This window comes from Thermobia domestica, chromosome 7 (assembly GCF_964235325.1).
Source record: "Thermobia domestica chromosome 7, izTheDome1.hap1.1, whole genome shotgun sequence".
In the NCBI taxonomy this organism is placed as follows: domain Eukaryota; kingdom Metazoa; phylum Arthropoda; class Insecta; order Zygentoma; family Lepismatidae; genus Thermobia; species Thermobia domestica.
The window spans coordinates 9243756-9264576 of NC_137460.1; the positions used below are offsets into that span (position 1 = coordinate 9243756).

General features: G+C 36.1%; 1 protein-coding gene across 2 annotated transcripts in view; it reads left to right on the top strand.

Annotated features, from left to right (window-relative positions):
* bif (protein phosphatase 1-binding protein bifocal) overlaps positions 1 to 20821 on the top strand; it is a 230892-nt gene that overhangs the window by 19722 nt on the left and 190349 nt on the right. The window contains exon 1 of one of the 2 annotated variants that reach the window (XM_081764084.1): positions 412 to 3011. The exons of the other annotated variant lie outside the window; for it this stretch is intronic. Within the exon in view, the coding sequence (XP_081620210.1) occupies positions 711 to 3011 (2301 nt within the window). The 5' untranslated portion in view covers positions 412 to 710. Of the gene's footprint in view, positions 1 to 411; positions 3012 to 20821 lie in introns of those variants that run through there. 2 annotated transcript variants of the gene reach the window in all.

Consider the following 20821-nt stretch of genomic DNA (forward strand, 5'->3'; position numbering starts at 1 on the left):
GTTCTGACCTATAATATCTCCTTTCCCAAGGGTACGGTCTTAATGTATTTGCTTAACAACAAAAAGTAATTTAAAAAGAAAAAATCGTTACAAACATTGCTGTAATATTTCTATTGCCGAAATACTGTTGAGTTCAAAACATCACATGTAACTATATTGAGACAATTGTTGAAAAAAAGAAATACGAATATTTTCTTTACATTTGAAAGAAATATGAATCTACAAAATTCGATTAACATTTCCAAAATATTTTGGAAAACAAAAATTACCTTCAAATTCTGTTTACTTTTAACAGTGCGCAGCGAAATCGTCCTTTGTTCTATTTGTACTTTTAAGTTTCACTACTAGATGGCAGTTTATGCAGCAGATGACGTTTTGATTACGTAGTGCGCTAGATTTTCTGCTTGGTTGATTTGAATCCGAGGATTAATACTGACGTGTTGGAAGTTTAATGGTATTGTTTATGTTTATTATAAATTATAACTTTTACCGCGAATTAAAACGATTCATTTGTTCATGAATAATACTTTGTAAACTTTTGCGTTGTGTCAAAGCATGAGAAGTTGGCCTTCGCGGTATTCGAAATCCCTCCCACAAAAAAGAATCCCGAGTGCAAGCTATTCTGTAATTGGTTGTAACTGTGCCGTGTATAATGTCAACAGTGCTGTAAGGACAGAGGAAGTTGTGGTCGCTGTGGTGTGATAAGAGTAATGTTGAAGAGAACAACAATCCCAGAAGATGTAGATCATTCAATACCAGCGTGGAAGAGGGAGCTTATTTTGCGCAAACGTGCTGTTTCCAAATATGCTTTCAGTGACAACGAAGTAAAGGATCTGGAAGTTGGAGCGGCGGCTGCTCCACCAACGACCAGTCACGTCTCCGCGTCGCTTTGGCACACCACAGAACACAACAGACCTGGAAACCGTGTGGCAACGTTAGCCTCCAACAAGGGCACAGACGGAGGGGACTTTCACCTCAATGTTTCGCAGACGAGGGTCAAGCCAGGCTGCGAGACGGCGGGGCGGGGCAGTAAGTTCAGAGCAGGCAGTGAACCAAGAGCTGTGTGGGGTGGCGGTAACATGCGGTTGGAAGCTATAGAGTGTGAATCAAGTGATCTTAGTGGAATAGTTGAAAACAAAATAGTGGCGCTTCAAGAAAAGTTTGATCCAAATATTAAAGTGAACAGATTTGTGATAACTTCAAAAGTAAAAATGGGTGAGGAGAAAAAATTTGGTGCTTCAAGGACAGGATATCCCGATGGCGAGTGTGGAAAGAAAGATGCCGGTAGTGTTCGGGTTGAACAGTCTTTTGTTAGAAATCGTTTGGTTTCAGTGCAAAGTGATGATAATAATCATGATGACTATAATTCGGACTCCAGTGAGGAGTTACAGTACGGACCAGGGATAGTGAATAAATTAAAAACAAAATATTTAAGCATGACACTTCGTGAAACCCAAAAGGGAAGTAGGCCGTCATTGATGAATTTGAGACGGGCTACAAGCCTTGAAAATATGCTCGATAGTGAAGAGGTAGATGTTGTAACACAGCCCCCAAATCATATCTCTAAAATTCGTAACTTGTTTGCAAAGCGTGTGGATGGAAAGTCATATCATAGGCCAAGTTGTATGGTAGGGGATTCATTGAAGAGAGTTAGGTCTGTTGAGGCTCTTTTACAACTAGATATGAAACAATCCCTTGTTAATAACGGTAATGTAGATAGAAAGAATGCAAAGTGTATTTTAGAAGTGCCGGACAAAAAGAATACAAAATGCGTTGTAGATGTTCCAGTCAAGAAGTTAGTTAACGAGGATATAATTATAATAGAGAATAATAAGAAAGATTCCGACAGCGAAACGAAAGCCAATGGGGATTGTAATGGTGTAAAAAGAAAAGCAGTACCAGTACCAAATGGTCTGTATGGTGTGGAAGAAGATGAATTACCACCCCAAGATGTAGTCAAACAAACAGTTAGGATTTTTGAACCCTCTCCCAGACGAATATCGAGAAAAACGGGCGTCGCTGCAAAAGTATCACAGCATAAAAATCTCAATAGCAAACCTGCTGCCCCAAAGCCCCCAAATTTGAAGCCAAGTTTTCCTCCGAAACCAAGTTCAGTTGTATTACAGCGCCAAAAACCAGTTAGTGCCATAATTCCACCAAAGAAAACACCAATTGCTACTTCACAACAGAATACCTCTTCTGTAGTAAACGGATCAAATAATAGTAATCATTCCACACCGGCAGATGACTGTGATGGTACACCGGTTAATAAATGCAATGACATAAGTAACCACATTATAAAATGCCCAGAAAATAAAAATTGCCTTGTTAATGGGGATGGTAATATTAATAATGTCTCAGTTCCACTTACAAATGGGAATGACACAACCATCCTAAAATCTCAGTGGGTTGATGATAATTCCGGGGAGGAAGAAGGTACAAAGGTCGTATCAAAATTGGCCATGGATAACATAAGAAAAGATGGTGTGTCTGTCCACATTAATTTTACGAAAAATAATAAAGAAATGAAGCCATATCTGCCCACTCCAGAAGAAAAACGGAATGGTTCACTGCAAAATGTAGCCCCAAAAGTAATTTCTTTGCAACAGAAACCGAATAATGAAAAGCATGAGCGAGTCCAGAAGTTGGATACGCCGAAACAAGTAGGTGTTATCAAGCCGATAACAAAATTGGAAAAAGTATCACCGTTAACTGATCGAGAAATTGAGAAAAATCTTATTAATAAAGTGAAATCGGTTGAATCTGGTAGTCCTAACAGTATCAAGGAAGATAATATTAACTCAAACGAAAAGGACTTGAACAATACGGACTCATCCAAAGTGTTGGAAGACTCTGTGAGCAAAATTGTGTTAAGTGACAAAGGGCCGCGATTATGGGACAAGGAGCCATGGCATCAGAAACAAAATACAATGGTTTTTAATTTTGTGATGAGAGAAAAAGTCCCGGATTATATAGAAGATGATGGGCTTATACTTAAAAGGAGGACTAAGGTAAGCCATTTTTATTTTCCTGTGAAATCGAATGATAATATAGTGTTATTTTTGATCCAGTTGATTAACGCCCTTGTACTTAAAATAATGCATAATTTCATAGAAACTTGTTAAGTACAAGGGCGTAGCTAATGAGGGTATTGAATTTTCGGTTACGATAAGCCGCGCCAACTTAACTACATTAACCTTTCATAACTTATTATTGTTATATTGAATTGCTGGGGGAGGAGGGGTAACGGAATGGGTTCACTCGAGCAGACGGTTCTACGAAGTAGAAAATTTATATGTAAAATACGATGTGAAACATTTTTCGTGAAGGAAGGCGTGTGTGAATATTTTGGTTAGGATATAGTATACATGAAGCTGCATCAGTTCCCGAAGGAGCAGGACGCTCATACTTTTAGGGATTATTCATTGAGTATACTATTACCTTAGTTACTGTTAGTGCACAGCATATTGATATAAATTTTGAGTAATAATGAAAGTATTGTAAGTGTGCTCTTCCACTATCCTCGTTTATACGTATAGCGTACCCCCTGTCGCTAACGCGCCTGCTCTGACTGTTAAATGGGATTCGTGCTTTTTAGTAGTCAGCTAGCACAAGTTGGTTAGTGTTTTATGTACTGTAATTTTTATGCCATACGTCCGTACTGTATTTATACTGAGCCCTTCTGAAGTCAATCTGTAAGTGTTAATGGAGCTCCTCATTTAGTGCATGATCTGCTAAAAGAAATACAAAACTGTAACCTAACCTGAAAATGTGTCATGATTTGGTGGAACCTTCTGCTCGAGTAATGCCAACGAAATAAATGCCGAATTTTTTTTTTCTAATGGCATTTTTTAAAAATTTTCAGTGGTTTTATTTGTTTCTAATTACAGGAAGCACGAGTGTAAATTATTTCACTTTTGTTAACGTATCGGCAAGTAAAAGTATGAACACAAAACTTACCTGAACGTACTGAAAGTCCAAATTGTTTTTCTTAATTTAACCCCCACGTTTTCTTTCTGCCAAATATAAAAAAGAACATATTGACAGATAAGCTAATAGAATAGTTTGTATTTTGTATAAAGTAAAGACTTGACTGTGTTGGGCCCTTAGAAAGAATGGATGGCATTTAGTATATCCCCCAAATTCATCGACGGTACTGTCACTTACATAAGCCGTTGTAAACGATATCGTTTATGTGTATCCTCATCATCGCTGACGCGCCTCTATTTCCAGAGATTCCATAGATATGCTGCCGAATGAAATAGGGTAAACACTTAACATGTTTTTCTGTAGTTGTTATATATTTGTATTCCGAGGTGGATGTAAATGTTAATTTTTCATAATAATTAATGTACTGATGACGTATGCGATGCCGAGTGGTTTCGTCGTCTTATCGTCAATTCAGTTCTTCTTCGGGAAGGGGGACAATTTTCAATGTTAAACCACGTTCGTAAAGAAATTAGCTGGAATAATCTGAATTAAAAGATCTAAAACTCATGAAATAATTGAAATGAGCTCTAATTGGATGACCAAATATCATTCAGTTGAAAGCATTTTAACCAATTATAGTCTTTGTGAATTATGAAAGCACGAAATTTAGTTTAATGTTATAGTCAGACCTAAAATGAGACACCTCTCGTTTGTTATTCATGAAGGCAACTCAGACTTTAGTAAATCAGAGATTTCTTTGTGCTAATTCAAGATTTCAAAATGAAGACAGCAGATTGTTTCTTTGCGAACTTTGTGACATTTTGATTTCAGTTGTTTCTAATTATTTTACAATTATAGTAACATACTTCTCCGGTAATTAAATATACAGTATATATAAGTATGGCTGTGTTTTGATTTAAAAAAAAAAAACTAAGTTATATGTTACGTTTGCACTATGTTTGTACGGGTGTAAGAGATCTAAATGAATATGTCCGTGTATTTGGTGTGCCTTCAGTAAATAAAAAATGACCTAAGCATCAATAGGTGTCGTACATTGAAAGTTTATTAGACACTTTGTGTGTAAAAAATTATTTCTATGTTAGATTTTGTTGTATTTCTAAAATCGTTGTCAACATGAATAAAAAGCTGGAATTAAAGAGAATGAGGATAGATGTGCTTCTATATATCCTCTTCCGAGGTACTAATTTACACCACGAAGTACTTGGTTGATAGAACTAAATAAAAGTATGGATGCGAGAAGACTCAAGAAATAGGCAGAGAAGGAGTTTCTATCTTCTTCTGTGTAGTTTACTTGACTATAAAAATGCATGTAAACGGTAATTTGAAAAGAAGATGAATGCATCTCTAAATATTTACTAAAATCGAAATGTTCAGTGAGAACCTCACCTTTCTGTGGCTTATTAAAATAAACACATATTGAAGTTGCAAGGGACATCTCATGCCCTTGTTATAAAATGGAAAATAATTTTAAGTGTGTTGTAGTTCATATTTCGAACTGCTTACCTATTGATGTCGTTAGTCATTTTTTCTCCAATATTTCGAGTGACACAGTGTTACTCATCATCAAGGGCGCACAATGGCTTAAGTCCTTTTACAAAACACAATTTTCATATTGTTTTTCGTGCCTTCACAGTGGTTATTTATTAATATGGCGTAAAATTGTATTGATACTTATGTCGCCTAACTTTCCCAATAGATGTAGGTTGCTCTTATTATTTTGCTTTACAAAAATATAGCTATGTAAGTAACTCTAATAGTGTCCTAACTAAATTTATGACGTGATTTTCATAGTAAATGACATGTTTTCATGGAGAAGAGCCCATCGGAAAGGAAACTTAAAACACCAATAATAACAAAAAAAAGTTGTTAGTGAAGATAGTGTTGTGAAAAAGGAGTTAAGCTATTATGCACCCTTGGATGAGAGGCCGGGTATCTCACTTGAAACATTAGAGAAGAAATTGACAAGGAACCTGCTTACTTGGTAAGTAATTTGAGGTAGCCTATGACAATGTATTTCATACGTTCCATAAGTAATTATGGTTTAATTTACCCTGTAGCATACTGAAAACAAAAATACATAAGTCATACCATAATTGATAGCTTAATTTAATAGTTTTAATCATGTGACAGATAGTTTAGGTTCTTCAGCAATGGGAATGACTTTATTACGCCTCTATAGTTATCCCGTGAAGTGGTTGAAGAGCTCGTCCATTAACTTTTTCATTGGATACATATGTAAACATAGGGCCGCGGTGGCTCAGTGGTAGAGTGTTCACCTCTGTGCTTGGGGTCCTGGGTTCAAACCCTGCTCCTTCCAAGTGAACTTTGTGGTGGACAAACACCGTGTGCGTGGGTTTTTTTGGGGTTCTTCCGTTTCCTTTCACTTTCTTCATTCCACCATATTCATCTCTCATCATCACAATCTCTTTTAGCCTAACCGGCATAACCGTGGGACGTAAAACTCCAAACAAATTTCATTTCAATTTCAAAATATGTAAACATAATATCAGTTATATCATTAAGAATACAATTGTTTGATTTACTTCCCTTATTTAGAATAGTATAAAAGTCTTTAAAGAAAGCCGTGTGCGTGGGTTTTCTCGGGGTTCTCCCGTTTCTTCTCACTTTCTTCATTCACTTCTCGTCATCACCGTCTCCTTTAGCCTAGCCGGCATAAGCGTGGGACGTAGAACTTAAAAGATTTTCGTTAAAGGAACAAATATTGATGATCAGTGCTTTTTGTACAACTGTGTGTTTTTATTCGAAAAGATGATTCGTAGATTCTGATTGCGTACAGTGAAAAGGATACCTAGACATGTTTACATTAACAAGTATTTATTTTTCTCGTATCTCCGTTTTGTATTAGTTCTTCACCTTTTTTACTGTTTTCACACTGCCTTCAAAAGATAGGCCTTCAAATCAGAATTCTTTATATTAGATTTCTTTACACGCATATTTTAATCATCAAATTTTCAAAGTTATTTCTTGTTTTGTTTGTCCTTGAAACTATTGTGACCAATACTTGAATATTTAAACACAACTGTCCCGTTGGTGGAGCCTACGCCAGAGAATAAAAGGTTTTGGCCTTCAGGAAAAATTGGAATCTTTCTAATTCATTCTTGCGATTGAAATTTTAGATATAGTTCAATCATTTTATAAGACATTTTTGCAACTGTGTGCTGTTACTGTCTTGAAGTATATTATATTAATCGCACTCACAGTGGGATGTCATTATCATTGATGTGAAAAGGCCAACGTTGGCTCAAAACAATTTACTCATGCTGAGTGCAGAAATCGTACGGTCTAAATTATCGTCTCCGCAATTTAAATTTCTCCCAGGCCCCATAAATCAAAGAGACTTATGGATTTTGTAGTTCCTAAGTGCATAACGCTACAGAATCCAATCTACCTGATTGGATTCTATCTCTTTTTAAATTTGGATAGCTGTGGATTCATTAGGGAAAATGGTTTCATATGCTCGATAAATAATTATAACAAAGACTAGTCTTTTCAGTCTTAAATTGAAACCATCAAACAATAAAACTTAATATAGACCGAGGGAAAAAAAATTAAAATTCATTTTTGATTTGGTATAAAATTTCGTTTACATCTCTCCTCCATTCTGGACTTTATTGTGAATTTCAGATATTGTATTACAAAATTGAAGCCATGAAGGACCATTTTGAGTATGACGTTACTTTAACGGTAGTCAAAGACAATTGTAGATTGCATATAAAAATCGTTTGCTAAGTGGCAAAAGGAAAATATTGAGTAAACAGGCGAGATGTTACTTCAGAACTGATGGAACATATTGGCACGTGCATTCTTCTGGGAATTATTTGAACTACTTCCACAGTGAATACTAGAGAGCCAGTTTTTCACTTAGTGGTGTTAGGCACGTAAGTCACATTTTTACGTTAAACCGAATTTTTTTCATTTTTGGCACTTAGCACGGATTTTATATTCAGTCTACAATTATTCATTTCTTCCTGCAGTGTTAGGTCAGTACAGAGTTGTCCAAAAGTAGGTATACAGTCCCGTACTGATCAATTCATTGCATTTTATATCATTTCTTATTGTTATCCATCAGGCAAAGTTAGTTTCTTTATTATTTGTTCTTAATGTCTTTTTACTTATATCTTAAGCTCGGAACAGCTGAAGCAAATAAATCTGTAAGCTAGAATAGTGTTTCTCAAAATGTGGGTCGGGACCCATTGGTGGGTCGCAGGAAGTTTAATGATTTACAAAAATTTAATTGCTTTGAAATACACCACCATTACGTAGAATGTCAATGTGTATTTGATTAAAAGTAAGTGGGCCACAAAATACATTTTATTATTTAATATGGGTCTCAGTAAAAACAAGTTTAAGAACCACTGAGCTAGAATGTTATATTTGATCAATGTAGGGTTGTATACCTACTTTTGGGCCACCCTGTATATTTGAAAAAGGAAACTTGAAGTTTTAGCCTTCTCCCATTCGAATATTAATGCCCTCAATGTGTGTTATCTATATAGATAGATAGATACATTTGTTCCGCGTTACCTCGTTCATAAAATTTGTCTTGAGTTCCAAAACATTACTAAGTAAAGGTTTAATTTATGAATAAATTCTAAATGATAATTTCGTTCCACTAGATCTAACTTCTACAATTTCAAAACTCCTCCTCCCCTTAGGGTAAGCATTTCAATTAAAGTGATATGACAAAAATCCGGCCCAAGTCAAGTGTTATGTTCCAAAATCCACTTCAAAGGAGAGAGAGAGTGTGTCTGAATTTGTATAACAGACATTCAGTTTCTAAGCCTGTGCAGAGATGTTACACGGAAAACCAATTTTGAAACTAAACTTACAAAGGTGCCAAATAAACAAATGTGCAAGGACTGTATCTCTGATTTTCATAGTCAAAATTAGAGAGCAGACACGAAAGCGATTGTTTGATCAAGGTAGTTGACAGTGTATAAAAGCTTGTTAATTGCAACTCATAGGAAAGAGAATAAAGCAATTCAGAACGAAATAACTATATAACGGAATAATACAAATTCGACAGAAACGAATCAGGAATTATATATATGAAGAAAATTGCTAGTAGTAAGAATGGATATACAAAAAAAAAAAAAAAAAAAAAAAAAGTGATTGGGATTTTATTTTATTTTTATTTATTTATTTATTTTGAGGATTTCAACTTTAATGAAGAAACAAGTCCCTTTTATTCCATTAAACACGAAAACACATTTAATTACTACATTCTGAAGAAAAAAAACAACCAAGTTCAATAATCAAGGGCATAATCGATCCCTCAACACGAAAATAAAGAGAGCAAATCGATGGACGTGATAAGTTTTCTAGTTTAAAGGAATTGTTTATAGAGTTAGTAATGTTCAAGAAAGTTTCAGGGAAAATCTAACGACTGTACCGGTGAAACTAATTTTTTTGAATATACATTTCTGTGAAGTTAGGATTTTATGATTTCGTTTCGATTCGGAAAGGGGGGCGCTTGAAGAGAGGTTCAGGTATTTTGTAAGCCTTTTCGTTCCGTGCGAAGAACGGGTGTTTCAGTTGGTGTGAGAAGAAATTAGTTATGCTTAACGTATTTTCAACAGTAATAAGTGCTGCTTTTATCATTAACTATTTGCCATTTTAGCTGCCCATTGTTAGGGGTCCACAAAATGTTTGTCTAACGACAGGAGGCCTATGTTAACAAACTTTTGAGAAACTCTGCAAGTGCGGATTCCAAACATACGTAAACATCTGGTGATAAGAAAAAAAAAAAGCCTACTGAAAAGGGAGAACATTCTTTTTAAATGTTAGGCCGCACACAATATAATCCTCTGTTTCCAGTATGTTGAGAAATATAGTCATGTTAAACATTTTATCAAAAAAATAGAAAAGTAGAATTAAAAATAGTGTAGGCGCTATCAGTAAAAACGTTAAAAAAAAAAAAAAAGTATCGCATTCCATTCCAGTGTTGAAAGCTGGTCACATAGCCTCGATAACAGAAGCTACTCATTTCCATTAAAGAAAGTTTTTCTCTTTCTTTCTGTTTTTGTTTTATCTAAGACGATACGTAAAGAAACAAAAATAAACATTTTACGTAAGGTACTTAAGTAGTAATGTGCTGCAACCGACGGGACTTAACAAATGGCCTTGTCTTCAGCTATTCGTTTTGTCCTTGTAATCTATGAAACATCCTTATGATAGGAGAATATCTACGCTTTCAAAAATTTCGGTATTACGTACTTAGTGTTTGAATTTAGTGTTTTAGTATCTATTTATAAGGGAAAACAAAACACACACAATATGGTATGCTAAATCAATGTTATAGGTATAAATATAGTAGTTGGTTCATGTGGAGTTCAGCGTCCCGTTGAACATCAGTGATATATGAGGCTTGAATTTACAGCGTAACTGGGGATCTAGGCCGCCTGCGCTCCAACCAGGAATCAAACTTGTGTATTCCCGTGCTAAAACCGTGTATACTAACCGTATAGTCGTGCGGGAGTTCGCTAAATGAATTATAAATTCCAGAATAATGAAGGAGCCAAAAGGTTTGTTTTCGTAGCTCACAATGTAATTCAGAGTGAAAATGTGCGGCTGGACTGAGTATCAAGGCCCGGGGTTCCCGGGCACTGCACTGCCCAGTCTTTTCCTAGATCAGCCAACCAGAAGTAGCTATTTTGCCATCGGAACTCACTTAGGTTCAGCTCACGCCAGCTTAGACTCCCACTCAATTGAACTCAAACTCGCTATTCTTATTGAAAATAGCGCTAGCTTGATCTCTCGCTTACTCAAGGTTTGGGTTCGCTACTCTCAATAAAGCTCACATTCGTTAGTCTTCGCGCTGTCTAGTTTCATTGGAGGTCACGGCCTCTGACCTTCGCTTGTTATTTACTTCTAAGATTCATGCACAGATACACAAACAGAAAATACGTTTGGTACTACCTGCAAATCTCAAAGCATTCCGCCCATGGTAAAGACCTCCATCTAGTACCCAGGTCCGAATGGAAATTATTCTACAAAGAATATTTAAGACTGGATAACTGAGTTGCCGGCTCCTATCAGTTGTGTGAGAGGCTTTCTACCAGGGTTCTGGAAGTAAAATATGAAGAAACTGCAACTTACAGTATTAATAAATTGGAAAGGTGTAGATGCATAAAATCCAAGAATTAGGAAAATCTTCTATTTTTATCTAGATCATTCTAGAACAGGAACGGTAAGGTAGCGACAAGTTTTTTTGGGATGGTTTCAGCCCTTGAAGAAAAGATACCATCTTCACCCGAAATATTTCTACTGAAGCCGGAAGTTGCATGGCTTACAACTATTTCCGGTTTGAATATAGAGCGAAAACTAAACAGTAGATTCAAACCGGAAGTACTAGATATTCCGGAGTACCGGTCAACATCGATCACCGTACAACTATAACGGTAACATAACGACAGTCGCTTTCTCTATCTAATCATCGTTCAAAGAATAGGTTCCAATTCCCCAGTTGATCCTCTATTCAAACCGGAAGTGGTAGAAATTAAAACTTTCCGGTTTTAACGTTGATCATGATAAAATACGGTAATAGATAGCGAGATTTTTTTCCCCCCGAATCAATTCATCATCTAAAGAAACTATATTATCCTCACCTGCATATCTCTATAGCAAATCTGAGAGGGTAGGAATTTACTACTGCTTCCGGTTTCAATCTTTATCTCCGTAGAGAAAAGGAATAAGAGATAGCGAGTAATTTTTTTTTAATGTGAATTTAGCTTCCGAGCAACAGGTTCTGTTGATCTAATTCCTCTATTGCAACCAAAAGTTGTAGATGTACTTCTTGAAATCGCATAGTTTGGATATCCACCGTAGATTCACATCGTGAAAGGAAACTCAGTTGTTTTGTTCAACATTTTACAACGTGCAAAACATGTTAACAATCTTAATTTGTAACGCAGTATACCACAGAACCCCAAGCGTTATTTATGTAGTACATTCTTTGAGAGAATTTACTTTTTTTTTTTTTTTAATTTTCTAAATCTTAAGTTGGTGGAAAACCTGCAAAAATAAAGGAAAAAGGTAGTAGTTATACTTACAACAGAACCACCAAAATGTCATTCTGAAGTCCTTCGAGGACCTCACTTTGTATGTTAAATGGGGCTAAGTATAATGAGGTGTCCAGTTTCCATTTTTCCCTGTTTCACGTGGTAGATTGGAAATTAAAGGAGCTAGAATACAGGGATAATTTTGGAGTTGGGATAAGGGGTTCCACCGAACTGAGGTTTTGTGCAATCAGTATATTTCCACAACTTAATTATTTCAAAATATTTTGCACAAGAGACAGATAGTGCGTAAAATTTCCCATTCGCTGGTTTTTCAAAACCTCGGCTTATAAGGATTGAACTTTGGAGTTAAGAGATAAGCTGGAAAGCTCAGTGAGTATTGTTCTTTGCTTTAATGAACGTATAAAAATATCAATATTTACAATACTCCCACCCCTTCTCTTTACATCATTTTTTGGCTTTATTTAACAGTTATCTATTGACGTAGAGGAGTGTAGTTCTTCTTGCATGTTAATTATATCTTTCTGAGTATTGAGCTTTCCGATAACAGTGAGTTTGCGAAACAGCTGTTTGACGTTGCTTAATATGAAGGGTGTGTCTGTTTCATTGTATGTGATTTTTTTTATACATCTGTTTCCGGTCTTCTGTTCTTTTTAGGCACGCTTTTTTTATGTATGCTTACTACAGCTATTATTGTGTTGGTTACTCTTTGGAACAGCTTTTGTTGTGAACAGGCAATGTTTTGTTTTCCAGGCAAGATATATGTAGTTCGAGAACTCTTTCGTGGTTATTCTTCGCGACTTCAACAGAGGAAAACCCGAGTTAAGATTCCCAGCCCTCTTCGCTGATGTAGTAGCTAGCGCGCTTGCCTTTATATGAGAGGTTCCGGGTTCGATTCTTGCTGGAAGAGCATCGAATGCACTAGAATTGTTCATATTCCATTATGGCGTACTGTCTTTGTGTTTTATTAAATACATCATGAACAGATACGTCGTAGTCTTGAGAACAAACTTGTATTATGGAAACCAACGTAAGACGGAACAAGTTTGACTACCTTATTTGTCTATTTAAGTGAATGAAATGGAACTTCCATTAGAAAAAAACACAGAGTAAAATGCATTTAAATGTTTTGTATCAGTATTTTGTAGGATCTAACATGAGACTCGCCACAGTTGTGATTCACATATATTTATTTTACACTGTTACTAAAACCTTAAATCTTCAGATTGTTGAAAAGTAAAATTTTAATCCTAGATTACTACCGTGCTTTCTTATACCACTATTAACACTGTTACGTAAATTTTACGCACACAAAATCCTAGCATAGTAATTAAACCTTCCACTTTCCCGTCTCAGGACCAATTAACGGGTGGAAGCATTGCTTGTGGTGAAAGTGTATGCGGTGTGAGGTGAGCGAAAACATGGCTGCTGACGTAAATTTTACGTTCGGTAGGAATCTAGGGTTAAGGCAGTCGAAGACGAGCGCCATGTTGCCACTAGAAGGATCAAATATATCAGTAATAAGCACTCGAAAATTTCAGTAGATATCTTTAAAATTGGATTGAACAATCAATCTATAGTCATACTCATGCAAACTCTGAGCTATTGTATGATGCTTAAATCCGCTGCACTCGCTTACCATTTTTGTCACTGAATAGTTGACGTTTTGTTAGTCCGAACACCAAGTCCAAGTCAGATTTTTTTTTTTTTTTTTTTTTTTTTTTTTTTCGCTTCGTGCGTTGTGCAGAAACTTTCGCACCGAAATGTATTTGTCTCAAAGCTAAGGAGAGACAGAGATTTCGATACTTTCGACCTCTGCACTATAAGTGGTCAGGCTTTATATAGCAATCAAGAATGCTTCTCAAAGAAGCAACTGTAATTGTGAGTAACGTCGCAATATGGGGATCCTTGCCGTGTATCTATCTGTTTAAATTCTAGTCATGTAGTCATTTTTTATAGTGATAAATTAGTCATTTTTTTAAAAAAATAGGTTTATTTTATTGATTACTTTTCAACTAGTAGACTAGTTTATTTAAATATAGTAGCTAGCAGTAGTAATCAAAACAATATTCATGAAGAAAGTAAATATCGATTGAACGCAGGAAATTCGTGTTACTATTCAGTTAAAAAAAAAAAAAAAATTGTCATCGCAGATTCTGTCGAGAAATTTGAAGCTCGGTAATCATACCTGTTGTGCTGTATTGTTGCGAAACATGGTCGGTTACTTTGAGGGAAAAACACAGACTGAAAGTATTGGAGAACAAGATCCTGAGAGGAATATTCGGACCCAACATTCGGGAAAGAAGTAACGGCAGAAACTACGTAATGAGGAGCTGCATAATTTGTACCGTTTACCAGACATTGTTAGGATCATCAGATCTAGAAGACTCAGTCGGGCAGGTCATGTAGCCAGGATGGGAGAAAGTAGGAACACTTTCAAAGTTTTCACTGGAAATCCAATCGGAAGACGATCATTAGGAAGATCTAGGCGCAGATGGAAGGACAATATTAAGATGGATCTCGCAGAAATAGGAATACAGAGTAGAAACTGGATCCACTTGGTTAAGAACAGAAGTCAATGGAGAGTTTTTGTGAACGCGGCATTGAACCTCCGGGTTCCAGGGGCAACAGATATAGTTAGTAGTTGTTTAAATCTAGTAGCATTCGGTCAGGACAGGTACTAGATTTAAAGAAAATACTCACTTGGGAACCTTAAAATTCTGATTTAGTACACAGATAGCGGGAGAAAACACTTCGTATAAATCAATGGACTTAGAAATTAATATGGTGAGGACACTAAGTAGGCTTAATACAGATAGGGTACATTATTATTTGTTATAACAATTTCCGTGAATACTGTCACCACACACAACATAAAAGTTCGTTGTTTCATAATAGTTGCTCGCATGCGCTTGGTTTTAATTCATAATTGTTACTTCTAAGTTTCAAAATTAATCCAAGTGAAGCTTTTGCACGCCATATGGCTCCGGACTAGATTATGAGTAATTAATGCCAACAGCTGCTTTGATGACGTCACTACCATTTTGATACGGAAGTGGGAATGCAGTAGTGAACTCGACAGCATGCAATTAGTCAGGCAACTCAAAAGCACGAATAAAATGTATTAATATATTCACTGAAAAGGGTTCTTTGGAACTGAATGCCGTAACTCATGAAATTCTGATTTGTTCTTCTGTATGCAGCATAAGATATTGCTTTTTTTTTTCTTTCTTGTTACTGAGTCGAATTGCATATGATAAGTATCTTGCTATTTCGTTACCGGAGGGATTCAGGCTCAGTGTTGCCTACACAAGCAATTATGCGCTAAGTGTGACTAGTTCTTTGATAACATTTAGCGGTGAAAATGGCTCGTCAGTAGATTTTGCGGAAGATTTGGAGATTTCAGAATTTTCTCCGGCAGTAGCGTCATTTCAGATTTGGCTTGGGGGGGGGGGGCAAGACCCCTTGATATATGTAAAATTTCGCGTTTTTCACTGACTTACTACTATTCTATTGATAAAATCTATATAAATCTCAAACTTAGGGGAGGGGAGCCAAATGCCCCTCACTGTCCCCCCTAAATGACGCTCTTGTTCTCCGCCACTCTGTTTTGTTGTGTTTGTTGTTTTCTTTACTCTCCGGTACACTTTTATACGGGATGTGTTAGTTTTCCTAACTATTCTTTTGTTTTGAGAGCGATCTTGGGTTCGATTCCCGGTGGGGACACCCGGTCGAAAAAGTGTTAAAGCTTTATCAGGCCAGCCATCTTGAGTAAGGTTATACTGGTTTTCCTCATTCCCACCAGGCAAATCCCGAGATGGTACCTAACACAGGTCCCAGGACATTTCCTTCCTTCCTTTCCCCTTATAGTGTGATCACCGAGGGACGTCATCCCTCATACATATAGCTAACAAGGACATAGATGCCGAAAGCCCAGAAATGTAATTCATAAATCCTCTTTTACTTGGGCTTTTCAGTGTTCGTGAAGATTATATTTCTACTCAAAATAGGAGAAAGAACCAGCATATTCGCTAATGGACGTTCTAGGATACATATGTACCCCAAATGCTGTATTGTTGAAATTATTTTAACCTTCCCTGGGATCTTCATCAGTAACTTCTCCCCGTCCCCCTGCCGTCATATTCTTGAAAACTAATCCACGTGGGAGACAATTCTTCAACCACCAAAACTAAAAATATTAAGTAGAACCCAAAAACAAAGACGTGGGGTTCTAAAAATTACACAAATTTGATTTTTTTTAAAAAATATATTCTTAATTTTGGTGATTCAAGAATGTCTCTCAATCGTATTAATTATCGAGAATAAGACAGCAGCGGAAGAAAACTTCCCAGAGGAGTCAAAATAATAAATATTATTCTTTTGGAATACAAGATTAATACGTTAAACCTGGGTATTCGCTCAAATTTACAGGAGATTATTTAAATAACCAGTTTGGAAGTGCTGGGTGATAGAAATTGTGGTTGGTACTGCTGTAATTAGATGTAAATGTAATTTCAGAAAACCAAATTTTCTAGTATTATACTACTACCACTCAGGGGTAAAAGCGCGGGGGAACGTCGTCCCCTCACTTACAGAAAATATCTGTGGCGTCTCCCACTTTCTTAAAAAAAAAAAAAAAACAATGGGCAAATATAGGCACGGGGGACGGCATGACGTGATGCATCCCCCTACCTTTTCAGATCTACTTTTATCCCTGCTACCACTACTAAAAATAGCTTAACTTCTTGCGTTGTCTGGACTTTCTGATTGCGGGTGATTCTTGTCCTTCTGATACGATGGGCGTATATAGGCCTATAATATGTAACTCTTAGCAATAGCAGATTTCTTGAGTCTTTTTAGGAAAAAAGAAAGCATGAGATTTTAATATAACTTCTCCTTATTACGCTCTTAAGGCTTAGGGAGACGGGTGAATAACTTAAATCAATTATTGCGATAGAATTGGTGGAATGAAAGAGTGGGTCTGTCAGATTTTAGGTGGTTTTGATCATAAATCTGAGGGATTTTGTTTGTGATCCCGTTGGCAACACTGTTAAGTCTACTTGTTTTGAAACAAACAAAAAAGCTTTGTTGCATGTATCAGACTGTATTGAGGATTTTTAGTAAATTATATTATGTTAAAAATGCAGATGGCAAGGAAGAACTGGAATTCATGTACTAAAGGCAAAAGAAATTCCTTTATTTGTTAATTTTTCACCTGTCCATTGCCTTAGAGGCAAGTTGTAGAATATTTTGCATGTAGTTTAAGTTGTTTTTGGCTATCTGCCATATTAGATCCATTCGCTTCCAAACGAGCAAAACTTTTCAAATTACAAAACTATTTTTTTAATATTATTATTATTGTAGTTTTATAGGAAAGATTTTCTTTGAGGGGTGTCTTTTTATATAGGGGATAAGCGAAGCAGTGAACGGAATGCAGTAATTTTTTTAGAAATCAAGTTAGAGGTTGTTTCTTTATTGTGAATGTTTGATTTTTCTAAATAATAATAATAACAATTGTATATATATTGTACGTGATCAAGGAAACTCATCTGATTTTGACCACGCTTGGCATCGTAGTAAACGTTGACGAGCTTAGTACGCAAATGAAATGTAATAGTGTTTAGAATAGACGAGGAAATGGCAGAGGAGAGTGCAATTGGAAGGGGAGTTCCACAAGGATGCTGTTTCGTGCCAACGTTATTTGATATCTATCTAGAAGAGATAATGAAAAAGAGCTTACAAAATGAAGACTGCATTTCAGTAGGAGGTAGAATGATTAGGTGTATAGTATACGGTGTGCAGATGATAATAAGGTAATTGTTGCGGAATCTGAAAAGAAAATCAATGTTAGAGAACTTGAGGAAAAGTTGTGAAGAATATGGGATGAAAATAAATGTTAGAAAGACTAAAGCTATGGTGATTGGAGTGATGGGATCGGTGTCAAATATAGAAGTAGTAGGGGAGAAAATACAACAGGTGACTAGTTTTCGATACCTGGGTAGTATTATTAGTGATGATATGAAGTGTGAAGATGAAATAAAAGCAAGGATAGAAATGGCGAAAGAGGCCTTTAGGAGGAAGAAAAGTCTGTTTCGTGGGAACTTGAATAAAGAGTTGAAAAAATGACATAAAATGCTTGTGTGGAGTATTGTACTGTGTGTGTCAGAAACATGGACATAACGCAAAAATGGTAAGAGACGACTGAAAGCTTTCGAAATGTGAGTGTGGAGAAGAATGCAGGGGTTTAACTGGGTCTAGCGGAAGACGAATGAGAGGGTGTTAGAAATGGTGTGTGTGTGGGGGGGGGGGAGAACAATTTTAGATATTATTAAGAAGAGGAAGAGAAACTGGTTGAAACATTGGTTAAGACGACGTGCTAGAGGGTATGGTGGCAGGAAATAGAGGGAGAGGGCGAAAGAAACTACACTTAATAGACAATATCAAAACAGAAAAAATCATACGTGAAGATGAAGAGGTTAGCTGAAGACCATGGAGCATGGAAGCTGCTCAGTTGCGGCAAATGACCTGCCAATAATGGCAGAATACCTATGATGATGATATGATTTAAGAATTACTAATTAGTTTGTTCTTGTATGCAGTTCAGTTTATGAAAATAAATGGAAATGGTAGGTTTTAACATGCTATTTTTGAATTGGCGCAATTGATACTTTTGGGATAAAGAATTCACGGATTGCATAGTTTCCGGAGAGTAGTTTCATATATGCAGTTTTGTACGTAAAACTAATTAGCGAGTCATTTTCGTTAGTGTAGTTAATATTAAATGCTTGATATATAGTCATAGAGAGAGAGAGAGAGAATAGCAGAGGAAAAAAAAAAAAGTTGTCACAGCTGAAATTCTGTCACATATCCCAACACGTCAGCACCATTAGTGAGTGGTTAACAAATGACCAGTACCGTAAGAATCCCTTGCCATGAGCACTCTTGGGTGTCGGCTGAAAAATAAGGGGTTGGTTGCTTCTTTCCACAATATACTTGGTACACCAACTTCTCTACAGATTGCGGCTTGCCGTGGTTCGCTGCCTCCAATCTTCCGTCACGCACTAGTTTTTTTTTTTTCTTTCTTTCTTCTCTGCTTTGCACACGGGTACCGTATTGTCAATTGCAGCTGTATACTAAAGCATATAATTTTTTTTTTTTTTCGAATGTACCTGCTCGAACTTTTGATCTGTACAAAAATACAGAATAGAATAATATGGAGGGGCAATGGTAGTTTGTAATAGAAAAGAGTACAGTTGTCGAAACCGGGAATAGAGAAGCAGAAGAAAAATGTCCTTCCTAGAAGGAAAGGCTTGTTTTCATTGCGACTTTATCGAAGTGGGATTTGTAACACGCCTGCTTAGAACATCGGGCTTACTATATGTAATGGTAAGACTTTATTTTTTATTTTTCAGCCAATAATTACGACATTAATAAACTTTAAAGTGTCTTTTTTTTTTCGTATTAACCCTTTAATGAGAAGTAAAAACGTGCTTCGAAGACAATACTGATTCTGCGAGATCTTCTACACGATTAATTAAAAGATGGCGTCTGTACACGCTGTTGTTGTTTGAGTGTCGCCTTCGGAAGATGAGCACCCTATTAAAGGAGTTATATAATTTTCTGATCATAAAAATATTTTTTAATTTTTTTCTAGTATGATTTATTTATTCAAAGACCACCTTTGCTTTCCCGTACGTTTAACAATTAAGGAAGCACTTTTATATAGAGGATCCATCCGGCTGCGATGATGTGAACAGACTTTAGGGGTGATGGCTGAAATACAGCTCAAATGTAGTAGTGGCTATGTAGATTCTACATTCGAAAAGGAAATTGGATGGAAATAGATGGAACATAGTTAAAAAAAAAAATAAAAAAAAATCGCGAAACTTGAACGTTAAAGTTAATGGAAAAATCAGTGAAAAAAATGATGTCCACATTTCTCAGAAACTATAATAAGGAGATGGTTAATTGAAAGCTTATTGCAAAGACATAATGAAGAGCTAAAAAACGATGTAAGGTAAATATAGATTGAATATTGTCAAAAGTAAAGTTGTTTGAGTAACATCAATAATAATGATAAAGTATATGCATCTTTTTCGTATTACCCAGCGCGCTCCACCCGGAGGTTACGTCCTTGAAAGATCTCACATCTGGATTTGGGATCTCCAAACTCGATTTAGCACGAAACGTGACTTTTGACCTGATCACGTGACAATCTGATCCTTGTGGCGAACCAGATAGGCCCCTTCAGAATTTGTGAGCTTGTGGTTTTAGTTTTTGAAATTGACATGGTCTAATTTGCTTCTAAAATGTTATGTTACGGAACCCACCTTATTATTGTTGTTTGAACTAAGAAACACTATTAGAGCATCAAATATTCTGAGTTTTATTTCCAAATTCAAGAAATGAGCTCTTGTATTGTGGTTTAAGGCTGCCGCTGTAGTAAAAATTAACTTTATTCACAGAACCTGTTCGTTCTGTACAACAGAGTTTACTGTCAATATGTTTGAAATAAAAAAGATCTTGAAGATGGCATAAAGACAACGCCTCTCTTCCTGGAATTTTAAATAACCGCCGTAAATGCGATATAAATATTTGTTCGGCCAATGCTCCCACATAAAAAGTGAATCAAGCTTTGAATCTTGTAAGTAACAACTTTTAGTTTATATTTGAATGGCAAAAGTTTGCAGTTTTCTCTCTGAAGTTTGTGGCTCTATAACATCATAGGAATTTGGAGTACTTTATGTCGTTAGAATATTAATTGATATTAATTGATTTTCGTCTCGTCCTTGATAGGAGACCAGAAATTTTTCGACACATGGGCGTCTCTT